A 14,176-nucleotide genomic window follows, 5' to 3' on the forward strand; every position below is an offset into this window, starting at 1 on the left:
TGCCAAAATCCAATGGCCTGTGCTCTCCTCTGCTGCAAGCACCGAGCAGCAGCTTTTCCCAGCCATTTCCTGCCTCCCTTCACTGCACACTTGCTTGCCAAGTGCCACCGCCCGCCATGTGCTTGCTCTCCCCAGCGCCTTTCCAGGGCAAGAGGGACAGGGAGTGACAGGGAAAGTGGGTTCAGGCTGTTTGTTCGAGGCAGTGGGAAGGCAGCATTCCAGACTGGATGTTGGCTCATCTTCCACCCGGCTCCTCCCAGCCCGGAGAACCTCTTCTGCCATCTCCGTGCTGGGGCCAGCTCTGCCCCTTCATGCTCCACGCTGCCAGCCAGGGGCCTCCAGGGAAAGGGAACCGCAAAAAGGCGCTGAGACGATTGAGAAGAGGCGCTGAGAGAGACTCATCTCCTTTCTCTTTCACCCTGTCCTTCCTCAAGGGTCATGCGAAACTAAGCAGGAAAGGGAATATAAGGACGGAGACGAGCGCACGCAGAAGGCTAGTGGGTGTCCTTCCACGTACAGGCGGCTTCCAAGTTACTGATGGGGGCAAATGACACAAAAGGGATCCCTCCTGCCGGGGGGTCCCGCTGGTGAAATGATCACGAGACCCATGTGCTTTCCTGGACCAAAAGGAGGAAGGGAGAAGTTGGTAAAGTGTCACCTTACTTAAAGCCACTTCCAGAAGAGCCTTGGGGTTCAAGCACCACCACCACCCAACAGCATCTTCCTGAAGTCCTGTCACTGCTTCCCCAACCCCCTTCTTGCAGCCCTCTCCTTCCTCCTTGTGTCTCTCGCGCTCTCCTGTCTGTAGTGTGACACAGAAGTCATGAGCATTGAAAGAAACAATCATGTCGTCTGAACAGGCACGTCCTCAGGTTTGTCCCGTCCCTTCCCAGGGGGTGGCACATGTCCCCTGGGCAGTCAGCAGATGACAGGGACCCCGTCGGTGTTGAAGATCATGCCCGTAGTGGGCTCATAGGTCCCTGCAAGGTAGTAGAGGTCCTCACTGTCTTGGTATTTCTTCGTCTTTAGCATCTGCTCATATTGATCCAGACCAACAACAAGACACTTGTGTGAGATGGTCTGGACGTCGTTTTCATCCACGTGAGAGGACTGGTAGAGGGCTCGCTGCATTACAAGAACAGAAAGAGGGAGACAGAAAGAAAAAGAGCAATTAGATCTCACAGCATTTACAGCATCATCTTCAATATGCAGGAAAAACGTCCGTCACAACTGACCAGGGCTTGTGCTCATGCTCGAGCAGAACTCCCCACTCATCCCCACTGACAGCCCAGGGCAGGGACACTGGGAATCTGCACGGGCCCAGGGGCTGTGTGGACACAATCCGTCCAGCGCACTAAACCTGAGCCCTCGCTCTCACTCAGCTTCCACCGATGGGAACACGGCGGCTGCCGAGCACGTGGACAGGGGAATACAGAGGCCGGGAGTTTGTCAACCTCACTTCAAGGATGCAAATGCAAAGATGGGGGCTGGATACCAGCCCTCTGTTCCTTCCAACACCCAGCACCTGTAGGTATCCCCACCCTCCCAGAAATACCCAGCCAAAGTCCTGCGCACTGCAAACTCAGCAGCTGAGGCAAAAGCAAGAGCCAGAGAAGCTCGGGGGGCACCTCCCCAGCAGCCTTTGTAATGGCATCCCCAGCATCCCCTCCCTGCTCCCCCCACAACCTCACCAACCTCCATAAAGTCCTTCCTCTGGTTGGATGCCTGCAAAGCTGTGGACAAACTCCTGCCCGATTTCTGATCCCAGCGCTGTGCCCAAGAGGAAGAGAAAATAGAAATGAAAAGCAGGTGAATTAGTTGTTTTTCCATGCTATCACCTCCTGCCCACCGCATGTGCCTTTACAACCTCAACCCCTGTCCACAGCCACTGGTAATAAATACTAAAAGCCGACTGTGAACCACACTGCACGTGTGCAAAATTCAGTGTTTCCGAGCACCGTTTTTACACTGTAAAAAGACTTGATCCGGCTCTTGACGCTCTTTTTGGACCGACACAGAAGTCTCTATTTCCTAGTACAATAAAACCCACCCTTCCCCTGCTCAAGGGGTAAACATCAGGCTTATCCACACCACAGGCAGCCCCCACAACATTGAACAACAGGGCCACCCCCATTACGGTACCAGTAACAAACTGGGCCATGGGTGTTTTCCTCACCCTTGGAAAAAAAAGGGAACAAGCAGCGTTGCAGCCCTTTCGGCAAAGGAGAGCACCCTACCTTGCCTTCGTTGAGTTTCTTCCCAGGGTTAGTTTCTTCTGGGTGATAAAACCATTTGACTCGGACCACCATGTTGTTCCCCCACGATTCCCACATGCTCTGGATCCGGCCAATGTAGGGCAGGTTGGGGCGGCCGGCTGACAGGAAGACCGCACAGTCTCCGATGCGAATTATCTCCTTGCCCCGGACAATGGCCTTGTAGAAGAGCTTCCTGGCCTTCCCTTTCATTCCTCGTCTCTGCCAAGAGAGGATGACACAGGTGATTACCTAGGGATGGCCCACGTTTCCCCCAACCACCACTGCTTGCCCTGTCCCGCATCCCACCCTTCGCTGTCAGCAGAGCCACAGCGTCCACAAGCATTCCCACAGGAAATGGGGCAGAGGGACACGCCATGCAGGATGGCTCCCCCAGACACAGCCAAGGCCAACTCCAATCATGGAGCAGTAGGAGAGGCTCTCTTTACCTGCGTGGGTTTCCCAAACCACTTCCATAGCTGCCGTGCGGGGAGGAAAGCAGCTATCTTGGGCCTGTTCTCCACCGACGGCAGCCGCTGGCGCACGCTGGCGCTTGGCCAGCTCCTTGGTGGTGGGCAGGTGGATGCCCTCACGCTTTTTGGGCCTGCTCTTGTTGCTGCTCTGCTGCGGTGCCGGCTGTTGCACCGGCTGCTGCGCCGGCTGTTTCTGGCTCTGGGTGTGGGATGACATGCGGGATTTCCCTGACTGCTTGGTTTGCTTGGGTGGGAGGGTTTGCTGCACTGAGGAACTTGGCTGGGCCTCAGCTACTTCGTCATCAGAGCTACAGGAGGAGTCTTCATCCGTAGTGGAGGAGGAAGAAGAGCTGGAGCTCGATGAAGAAGAGGTTGATGAGGCTGAGGAAGAGGAGGAAGAGGAGGAGGAAGAGGAGCTGCTGCTGGAAGAGGAAGAAGAGGAGGAGTTAGAGGAAGAGAGAGGGGTGGATGCTCTTGAGCTGGCAGAGCTGCTGTCCTGGGCTTCCCCTCGGTTCTTCTCAGTCTCCTCTTCTCCCTCTGACTCTGAGCTGCTGTCACTGCTGTTGCTCTCGGACTCCTCCACGGCTGCTGGAGCTGCTGCCTTTTCTTCCTGGTCCTTTGAAGCAGTGAGGCTCTCTGCTGAGCCATCAAACTTTCCTCCAAAGCTGGCAGGGGAAGGGTCTCCCTCAGCTGCTTTGGCTCGGGAAGATTTCTGCTTGCCCTCCGCACCCACTGCAGGGGAATAGCCCAGCCCCAAGAGACTCTTGCTGTCTCTGCGACTGGCCAGGTTCGAGTCCTCCAGCATCCTCATCGCCTCCTTCATCTTCTTTGTCTTTGGAGACATCACACCCTCATGGTCCAGCTTGATCAGGATTTCGTTGTCATGCTTCCTCTGAGACTTCACCATGGTGCCAAATTCCTGTGTCTCTTCTGTGGGCCGCCCTTTCTTGGCCTTGGCTTTCGACACCGAAGCATCGCTGGAGCCGAAGGCCGCTAGTGTTCCCGGGAGGTCGCTGTAGGGCTCCGTGCTGAGGATGCTGCCAAACACAGCAGGCTGGTAAGTGGGTTGCGGGGGGCTATGCAGCTTAGCAGAGATCTTCATTTTGCTGGCTTTTGACCGCTTTTCCTCTGTGGGTGCAGGAGAGCCTCCAGTCGTTAGTGGTTGCGATTTTCGCGACCCCTTCATACTTGGCTTGCCCAAGCAGGCTGGCTTCTCTGGGACTGAAGAGGTAACAGGTGAAGATTCAACCTGATCCTTCTCTTCTGGCAAGGCGGCCTCTTCTGCAGAGGGCAAGAAAGACAAAGGCATGATGATGTCCATCCAGATGGGCACTTATTAAGCTCTGACACAACCAGACACCAATGCTGGTCTCTGGCCAAGGGCGGCTTGTTCCTGACCACTTAGGTGCCCCAAACAGGCACAGGTCCTCCCTGCTTTGTGAACAGCCTTACTAAGCAGTCTGGCCTGACGCCAGCGCTCGTGAGCAGCTGACGGGCAATGCCCAGCAATGCTGCTTGAACTGCAAGGGAACCAAACTGCAGATCTCCTGCATCTTTGGCCATACTGATGGCTGCTGAGACACTCAGGTGAAAAAGAGACCCTGCTCTGCAGCACTGACTGACAGAAGGAGGCTCTCACAGCCCAGGCCAGCTTCTGAGCGAGCCTCCTGCAAACCGTAGCCACCACAGAGTGAGCTGATACACGGATGCTCTGCACTCAAGCAGTGCATCCATTCCCCTCCAAATCTTGCACCAAGCAACAGCTCTAAGTTGGGAAGAGTGGTGGGGAACCGTGCAAGGACTCTCTCAACTCCAGGTCTGGCAGTTGTGACAACCTACCAGCTTTCGCCTTGACACTTGGCTTTCTCCCTCGCCCTTTGCCCTTCGACACGGGCTCCTCTGACCCCAGTGTAGCTCCCTCTTTTCCTTCTCCAGTGTCTTTGCTGGATTTACGGCTACGGCGCTTGGTGCTGGGCACCAAAAGGGCCGGGGAAGGCTCAGCACCTGGAACAGGTCAAAGAGATGGTCAAATGCAGTCAAATAACACATAAAACAGAGATGCGATACAACATACCCCTACTAACTCTGCAATAGGGACAGGGCCTTTTTCCCTATGGCTTATACCCCACCTCAGCTCTGCATGTCCCTAATTGACACTGCGAACTTTGTGATTGCAAGTCTGTGAACTCAGCCCAAAATCTCAGTGGCAAGTGGCCTGAAAATCCCTACATTTCACAGTGGGAAATGTCATGCAAAAAACTGAACAGCAAGACTCACACTGGATCTTGTAGTCAGGTGGGAGAAGCCGAATGTGAGACAGCGGGATACGTCCCGTGTCCCCGTCATCAAACTCTACTGTGATGAGATCACCATCTTCTTCCAGATCCAGGGCTCCTGTGGGTTGGGGGAGCAGAAGATTGGATTAGGGACAAATGTAAGAGTACAAATCCCCTTGCCAGGGAAGTGGGGACATGGGGGAAGACAGCGATCCTGCACCAGCTCCAAAGCATCCCGTCCACACCTTTCCTAGGCTGTGCAGGGAGAGCACAGAAGGTTTGCTCTGTGATGGAAAGTCCCTGATAATGCTGAACCAGCTCACCCAGCATAAAATTTCCCAGTCAACAGCACTGCTCCAGAATACAACCACCATTCCATTTTGATGTCCCACCTCTCTCCCCTACTTCCCTCTGTTCTTGCAGAAATTCACTTCTGTGTTTTCACTGCAGTATCTTTTTTTTTTTTTAATCTGCATTTTGTAACTACACTTAGCAACCAGAAGCTGTTGCTTTTCACCTTCTCTCCAAGAGAAATAAGCTCTGTTCCCACCCTCCCTTCTTGCATCAGCATTACTGGTCTGTAACTTGAAAGTAATTCTTCCCTTATACACACGCAATGTGACCAAGAGCCCAGAAGCAAGAGCAGCCATGGTAGACTTGTCCAGGGCTTTTCACTGGCTTTTTAATGGGACCAGATGGGGGAGTTGACGTGTCAGAGACAAAGCTATGAGCGTGCAGGTGATTTAGAAACCTCCACAACCTCAGAAATGTTTGGTGCCTGGGCTGGAGTTATTCTGACTTTTTGAAGCGTGTTGTATTTCCCTGGTATTTTAAGCTCCTAAATTGCTCACACCTCTTCCTACGAGAGCACATCTCCTGGACCAACAGGTTCTTACTAAACCAGCATTATGACTGAGCTGGGTGTGATTCGGAGGAGAGAAATGGGCCAGGCTCTGACCTCCAGGACACTCACAGCAGACCTCAGGGCTTCCCCAAACAAGCCTGACTTCTCTCAGCATACACAGGACTGAGACACCCCTGGTTCACAGCACAGAGTAGCCGGGGTGGCCTTACCTCGGACAACTGTCCCTGGGTAGAGGCAGCGATACTGCTGGCTCCAGTAGGCTGCAATCCTCGTGCCCTCGGGCAGGAATCGCACTGAAGGTGGTTTCACATCGATGATCTGCTTGGGACAAGAGGAAGGCAACTATTGTCATTCTTGGCACCGGCACAGACCATCCCACCACACTTGGCGTGTAGCAAGGCAGCTCTGGAGAAGGCAAGGGACAGTTTCTGTGCTGGGAAATGGCCTCCGGTCTGCTCACAGGGCAATGTGAAGGACTACCCCTGATGACATACAGGCCAAGTGCCCGCTGCCAGTGGGGGAGCTCAGCCACGGGGCAGTGAACCACACCAAGGGGAGCTCTGTCCAGACTGGCCACGAAGGCAGGACCAGGGCACCCCTGCAGTCCCAGCTCAGGGAGAGGGAAGCTTCCAGCTAGCCCCCTCCGCCCCAAAACAGGGCTCAGACACCAAAGACAGGAACCCTTTGGCCTCACATACCGCTTCCTGCAAGAGCTGCTCCAGGCAGTAAATGTGGGGACGGTTTCCCCTCTCGCCTTCCACCACCACACGGTATCTGAAACACAAAGGCCTGGTCAGACATGGCACATGGAGGACATCACCCCATCAGCTAACACCTCCCTCTGAGCCCTACCACCAGTTTAGTTGAAAGTGTTTTATAAGAGGTAATTGGATTTTCCTCAGGGCTGATAAACCAGAGTGAACTCTCCTTCCCTCCCTGCCAGATTCTGTCAGTCTCTCTCCAGCCAGCTCTACACAACCCCCAAATCAATCCCTGTATCAGCTACGTCCCCATTCACTGGCAGAGCCCAGGTGGAAACAGTAGCCCCTCAACTCACATGTCTGGTGAATGCACTGTCTTGACATGCCCGGCATAGAGCAGCTTGTCATCCATGGGGATGAGGACACGCAGACCATCTTTCAGCTCATCCTTGTCAATTATGCAGGAGCGGGGAGCTGTGAGGTGTTGGGAGGAAGATGGGGATTAGAGGGCACCATACATGAGAAAGTGACTGCAAGGGGAGAAGGAAACCTCATACTCCCAGCATCACCCTCCCCTAGGAAGAGGCCAGTAAGCCCTTTGCAGAAAGGGTGTGCTCTCTCTCGCTAGCTCCTGGCAGAGGAAAATTCTGCCTTCTTGGTAATAATAAAAAGTGTCCCCTCTTGGTAATAATAATATACCAGTAAATGAAAATAGGGCAGCTCAGAGACTGGGCTTCATCTAGATGTCACAGTGCGCCACTCTGATAAGGCTTGTTTCTGGCAAGCCAAATTGACTGGAAAAGTGGTATTCCCACCCCAAGGACCCATGGCTTCGGATGAGGAATGTGTGAAAGCAGCACAGTCTTTCTTCCTCTGAGCAGCCCTGGGAAACTTGCCCAGCTCTTCTACCTGTACAGTTAGTCCCCCAGTCCCTCCTACCCTCACCTGGTGTGGGCGGTCGCTCAACCAGCATGCTCAGTGGGATGTTCTCATCCTCTGAAAAGCTGCTGTCTTGGTTGGGTTCAAAATCCTCCTCCGCTGCCATGCTCTCCATGAGCTTGCTGACAGCTCCTCCTTTCCCTCGGTTCTGCAGGAAAGCAAGCAGCATGTCAGCTGAATGACAACAGACAACAGTCTGATCCCATCTCACCTTCCTTCAGCAACAAATAACCTGAGGATATTGGGACAAACTTGTCTCCATCCTCAGCAACATTAATCACACAGAGTTAAGTGGGTGTACCCAAATTTGCTTTTTGCTTGAACAAAGACCTTTGTTTTTCTGGGTTTGCTCCCAAGCATCACTGCAGCTCACCAAAGGCTATTTCACACATCCTAGCCACATCTCACGCCTGGAGGTTAGGAGAGAGGCTGTGGAGCAGACAGCTGTGGCTCTGCTCTGCATTCACCATCTCTTTGCACAGTGTTCCTGAGGCCCTGTCTTCACTAAACAGGCGGCAGGCACTGTTCCTATTTCTTCTCAAAGTCCCACGATCCATTTCTTGCTATTACAACACAGACTATAATCTCAGAAATCATGTGAGAAGACACAGTAATGTGTGTTATGAGAGAACACAGGCTGCAGCAATGGAGCAGAAACCAGTGGTGACCTGGCTCACACACTGCTGAGCAGGACAACTCCATCACCATCTCCTCGGTCCTTGCTATCCATGAAGGCTCTCCCTCCACCCCATGGCAATCTCAAGAGAAAATCCTGCCTGCTCATTAATTTGAGGGATGGTCAAACGAACATCAGATGGTAGCACCAGGTACTACCTGACACTCTTCCTTGGATTTTAGGCTACTCAAGCCAGCATTTTGCCTGTAACACACCCAGAAAAACCTGCATGTCCATTTTCCCTCCCTCACACTGCAAGAGCCCAGGAAAAGAGCAGGGCTCTGCCAGCAACCCTCCAGTTCACCCAGACTAGAAGCAGCGTCTCACCTCTTTTTTCACCTCCTTGGCTTTCACTTTGGCTTTGCTCTTCTTGGTGGCGCCCAGGGCATTTGCCAAGCTGACACGAACATCAGATGGGGAGCTAGGGATGCCAGGAGGAGACATGGACGAGGAGGAGGAGCAGCAGGGTGTTTCTTTACCCTTCTTCCGCTGCTAAAAATAAAAAGAAAACACTCCCATCAGTAAAGAGAGGATTGGTAAAGATCTGGGCCCAGGGAGAGGGGAAAGGTGGAGCAAAGCAGGCTGTGCACAAGTAGGATGACATTCAGCCAGCAGTTAGTTCACTGACCATACCACACCCTACATTTCCCAGCTCTGCTTTCAGACTTCACACATTTTGGGAAGATCTTTTCATTACCCTGGAGAGCAATTCCTGCCCATCAAACCTTCCCCTAAAGAGCTCCAAGAAGATCCCAGCTGGCCTCATGTCACAACTAACTTGTCTAACCCTTCCCACAATCAGTGCTCCTCCATAACGCTGCCATGAACTGAACAGGAGCCGGAGGGAGCCGAGCTTTCAGTCAAGATGAAGAGCCAGCAACCCAGAGATCACTGCACCACCAACCAGGGACAGCCCTCAGAAAACACCGTATAAAAGGTGAACATCCTTAAAGGCCAGCATGAGGGCCACAGCTCAGCAAGTGCATAAGGTTGTGCAGAGAGCAAGAGAGAGATTTCAAAGATTTTTTAATGCAGGATGTCCACTCTGGCCAACCCAAGCAGGATGGATTTGGGACTTGGAGGGTGACACAAGTAACCTGCCTTGTTCCAACACAACAGGCTTTTTAGTGTACGTGGGGCTGGCAGGGGTAACAAGGAGCAGCCAAGCAGCACCGGGGCAACCGCTGAGATAGGACTCAGCTCTCCTCTGCCCTAGCTGAGTTAATTGCCCTCCCCTCACCCTCGGCTCCCAAGGGTCCCACATCAATTCTGCCAGTGCATTCCTCACCTTGCTGAGCTCCTTCCTCTCCTTCCCCTTGCTGCCCTCCTTTTTGGGGCTCATGGGTGCCCCCTTGCCACAGCGCCCAGGCTTGGAGACAGGAGTGGAGCTGGCAGGCGCCGCAGGGGTCAGCACAGCTGAGGATGTGGTGGCATCGTGGAGGAAGATCCGCTCACTCCGGCGCCGGTTCCACAGGTCATCGTCACTGGCCTCCAGCCCAAACTCAAAGCTCAGGTCCTTGGGGGACTTGAATTTCTTCAGCTTGCGGCCTTTCTCAGACCCAAGCTTGGCCTTGTCAGTGCTCCCAGATCCGGAGTCGAGGCTGCTGGGGGCCTGGCTTGGTGTGATGTTGCTTGCCTCCAGTGGCCCCTTCTTTCCCCGCAGCAGCCCTGAGGGAGACTTCTTCCTGATCTTGATCTCACTCTCTGAGTCAGTGTACTCAAACTCCGTCCCTAGGTGCAAAGGATTTAACCATCAAAGCCCTGGCTGAGCCAAGAGGGGCCTCGTCCCCCTGGAAGCTTTTGGGCTCCATGGGAGATGCTGTGCCAGTTCAACAGAGCCCTTGGTGCTCCCCTTTCCAATCCTCACATCCCTCAGATCTGCATTTCCACCCCATAAAACACTGATTTCCCTGAAAATAAGTCTCCCCTGCACCAAAGCAGAGTCCACCCATTCAAGCAGTATGGGTCAGTGTGTTCTCTGCCTCCACTTTCTCCCTTCTCCCACAACCAAAACCCTGCAGGGAAACTCGTAAGACAAAATAACCTCTAACATCTGCCCCTCCATAAAAAGGAGTTCCTCAGCCGAAGCAAAGCACGAACCCCACAAGCTGAGCCTTCCTCCCCTCCTGGTGGGAGTCCTCTCTAGTCTCACCTTTGTTTCAGGAGAACGATCTCTTTAATGAATTGAATAAACCCAGTTTTCAAGGTTATTTTTTCCCAGTGGCCATCAGACACCACAAATATTTTTATTGGCTCAGGTAATCACCTTAAAATCAAGAAAGGTAAATGATCTTTTGTTTGTGGCAAATGGAAATCCCCTCACACTGGCCTCTGCTCAGCATCACAGGCACAGTAGTACCCAGAGGCCTGAAATATTGTAGTAATGCCAAGATGTTCACCACCTTCGGTGTGTTCCCCAGAACCTGATAAAGGAGAGCAAGATCGTATGTTTCCAGAGGCGGAAGGGAAACTGAGGCAGCACCTACACACCCAGCAACACAGGTAGGAGGCAAAGCACTGTGGCTGCACAGGCACTGTGCCGTCAAAGGGATACAAACAGCCAGGAAGAAACTTGCCCAAGGTCATGCAGTAAGTCTATGCTGGAACAAGAGACTCAGCCCAGATTTTCTAAAGCCATTTACTTCCCAGGGCACTGGACCTCATGGGATGACACAGCACCTCTGAAGATGGGTAGAAACATCAGCAGAACCTGGTTCTCCCTCTCCAAAAAAGAGCATCATCCAAAAGTGTCTCTTGTATCCTCCTCCAACCTGCTGTGGATCTGCGCTCTCTGCACTCTCATTTGCATGACTGTCTTCAGACCAACAAGGTCTGAAATCAGGCCTCGCTTGGCAGAACCTCTTCTCAAGCCCAACAGTGAACAGCCCCTGCTGTGATAACCACTGCTTGCAGAAGACCCTTGAGAAACAACATAGAGGACCGAACAACATTCACATACATAAATGAAAATGTACGAGGCACAAGCATGGAAAGCCATCTTCTCTCAGTCCTTCTCTCTCAAACATGCTCACTTTCCTGGGTAAATTCAGCCTGCAGGAACCTGCTCTCATCTTCTACCCAAACCTCTTCCCCTGAGACAGCCCCAGCATGAGCAGGAAAAGAGCAAACCTGTCAAAATCAAAGCTGGCAAGGCTCAAAATGAAAAACCCATTGGAAATTACAACACCCCTCTCCTCTCTCACTGCATGAGACAATTTCTAGATGTTTCCAGTTTCAAGGAGGGCAGGTTACAAGATGATAAATTCTTAACAGAGGCTGTTGGAACAAGTTGGCAAAAGCCTAATAAAGCATGGAAACAGTGCTAGAACAAGCTGGGCTCCCAAGGAAGACATCATTTGCCATTCTGAAGCATGCTATAAATTCCATTATCATTTAATAAATATTAATAGAGAATTTATAAATGGAGCCCTGTATTGGGCTTGTGTGGCAAGGTTACAGTAGCAGGGGCCTGCAGGGGTGGCTTCTGTGAGAAGCTGCTAGAAGCTTCCCCCACGTCCGACAGAGCCAATGCCAGCCAGCTCCAAGACGGACCTGTCGCTGGCCAATGCCGAGCCCATCCGTGGCCAATGCCGAGCCCATCAGCGATGGTGGCAGCGCCTCTGGGTAACAGAGTTTAGAAGGGGAAAAAAATGGCACGCAGCAACTGCGGCCAGAGAGAGGAGTAAGAGCATGTGAAAACAACTCTGCAGACACCAAGGCCAACTCTGCACCACACCAGGTAGAGAAGGAGGGGCAGGAGGTTCTCCAGGCGCCAGAGCAGAGATCCTCCTGCATCATGTGGTGAAGACCACAGTGAGGCAGGCTGTGCCCCTGCAGCCATGCAGCTCCACACTGGAGCAGATCTCCACCTGCAGCCCATGGAGGGCCCTACACCAGAGCAGGTGGATGCCCAAAGGTGGGAAGCCCACGCTGGAGCAGGCTCCCTCCAGGACCCATGGAGAGAGGAGCCCAGGCTGGAGCAGGTTTGCTGGCAGGACTTGTGACCCCGCAGGGGACCCACGCTGGAGCACTCTGTTCCTGAAGGACTGCACCCCATAGAAGGGACCCAGGCTGGAGCAGTTCGTTAAGAACTGCAGTCCATGGTAAGGACTCATGTTGGAAAAGTTCATGGAGAACAGTCTCCCATGGGAGGGACCCCACGTTGGAGCAAGGGAAGAGTGTGAGTATTGCCCCTGAGGAGGAAGGAGCAACAGAGTCAACCCCCATTCCCTGTTCCCCTGTGCTGCTCGTCACAGAGGAAGGAGATAAATCGGGAGCCAAATTGAGCCTGGGAAGAAGGGAGGGGTGGGGGGAAGGTGTTTTAAGATTTGGTTTTAGTTCTCATTATCCTACTCTGATTTTGATTGGCAATAAATTAAATTAATTTCCACAAGTCAAGTCTGTTTTGCCCATGACAGTATCTCTCGCCACCCTTATCTCGACCCACAAGCCTCTCATTATATTTTCTCTCCACTGTCCAGCTGAGGAGGGGAGTGAGAGGGCGGCTTTGGTGGGCACCTGGTGTCCAGCCAGAGTCAACCCTCCACACGTCCACATAGATCTGTCTCACCGGGAACCACGTCACCAACGGGCACTTCTGCAGCAGGGCATGGGGAGGGGAAGAAATGAAACTGCCAATTGTGTGTAACACACTGAAACTGAGACAGAGATGTGGACAGCATCACAGGGTCCAGCAGTGCAAACGCACGAGCAGAGGAAGGAATGCTTGTTTCAAGTCTCACTGGCCAGTTTCTCTAAGGAAGCTGATAGGATGGGCTGATTGAAGGGAGTTTTTCTTCTGCTTGGGCGTCTCTGCTTCTCTTGGATATCTACGATAATCAGCTGCATCTAGCACATGCTTCCTTCCCTAAAATGTAACTGCACTTCACTGCCTTCAGCACGCTGTCCAAGGGGACACCATATCCCATCACTTGCCTTTGCAGCATGACTGTTCAGGATTCGCCAGGTAGGAAAAGGGGAAACTCTGAGGAAGCCACAGGCAACTGCCCCTAGGGAAACCATGGCTGCAGCTGCGAAACCTGCCATACCCGTGCCTGGTTCTTGTTTTCTTGCCAGGCAATTCCCCCTGCCTTCAGCACCAGGACCGAGCAGCCAGAAGCCAAGAAAGGGCAAGATAGAGTCTGGGTAACAACCTGCTCTCTTGCAGCACAGCTGGGTGCTCCTGAACCTTCCACCTTGCCCCCATGGCACCAACCCTAACCATGCAACTCACCCATCAGGCTCTGCCGTTCCTCCTTCTTCTTCGCCTTCTGCTTGGCCTCCAGCTGGATGATCGAAAGCGGAGGGGGAATGATAGGGCTGGGCATTGCACTGGCAGCAAACCTCGCTAGAAGGCCCAGGCCGCTCTCGTCAAGGGCAGGCGATGAAAGCCTGTCGGTGCCATCTGTCCCATAGTCCTCTGCTTCCTCCTCTTCCTCTTCATCCTCCTCTTCCTCCTCCTCTGAGCTAGAATCTAGCACGCAGAAAAGAGGGAGCCCATTACAAATCTCATGGAATTGCGCATCAGCCACATTTCCACCCTGAATCAATAATTCTCCTGCTACTCTGCGCTCACCTAGGTAGCACTGAGCCACCCATGAGCTGAGCCAGATGATGTTGGCCACGGACACACATGTGTCCTTGCAGCCATAGAGCCGCTATCACCCTGCCTACCACCACCCTTTAAGGACACAGAAATACATGGTACGGCAAAGAGGACCCATTCAAGGCAAGGGAAGGAAGAGCAGGGTGTTGGCGGAGATTTGAAAAGGACGCCACGCACCCCTTCCCTGCAGCTTTCAGGAGGAATGAAAAGCTTAATTCCTTTGAAAATCCCAACCTTGGAGCTGTGGGATTCCCCTCCCGCCCACCACCTCTTCCTCCATAACGACATCCATTAGCGTAATCAAAATCAGAGATCAGCATGGAAGGGGAATACCAGAGATCAGCCTGCGCCACGGTGGGAGGCAAGGAGGAGACAGAGAGGAGAAAGGG

The 14,176-nt window shown here is 53.0% G+C and overlaps 1 protein-coding gene across 1 annotated transcript; it reads right to left on the reverse strand.

Annotated features, from left to right (window-relative positions):
• Nucleotides 1-411: 411 nt before the first annotated feature.
• On the reverse strand, nt 412-13,757 carry LOC104620215 (trinucleotide repeat-containing gene 18 protein-like; the record flags this gene model as incomplete). The annotated part of the gene is given in 14 exon segments (XM_010286368.1): nt 412-1,125; nt 1,696-1,770; nt 2,238-2,474; nt 2,702-2,794; nt 2,796-4,006; nt 4,565-4,729; nt 5,003-5,119; nt 6,076-6,184; nt 6,565-6,640; nt 6,924-7,041; nt 7,513-7,654; nt 8,510-8,671; nt 9,471-9,913; nt 13,416-13,757. Coding segments are annotated over 14 exon segments (3,497 nt in total), but the record flags the coding sequence as incomplete, so codon positions are not given.
• Between the last annotated feature and the right edge of the window lie 419 nt (nt 13,758-14,176).

Source organism: Phaethon lepturus, unplaced genomic scaffold (assembly GCF_000687285.1).
Source record: "Phaethon lepturus isolate BGI_N335 unplaced genomic scaffold, ASM68728v1 scaffold14224, whole genome shotgun sequence".
Taxonomy (NCBI): Eukaryota; Metazoa; Chordata; class Aves; order Phaethontiformes; family Phaethontidae; genus Phaethon; species Phaethon lepturus.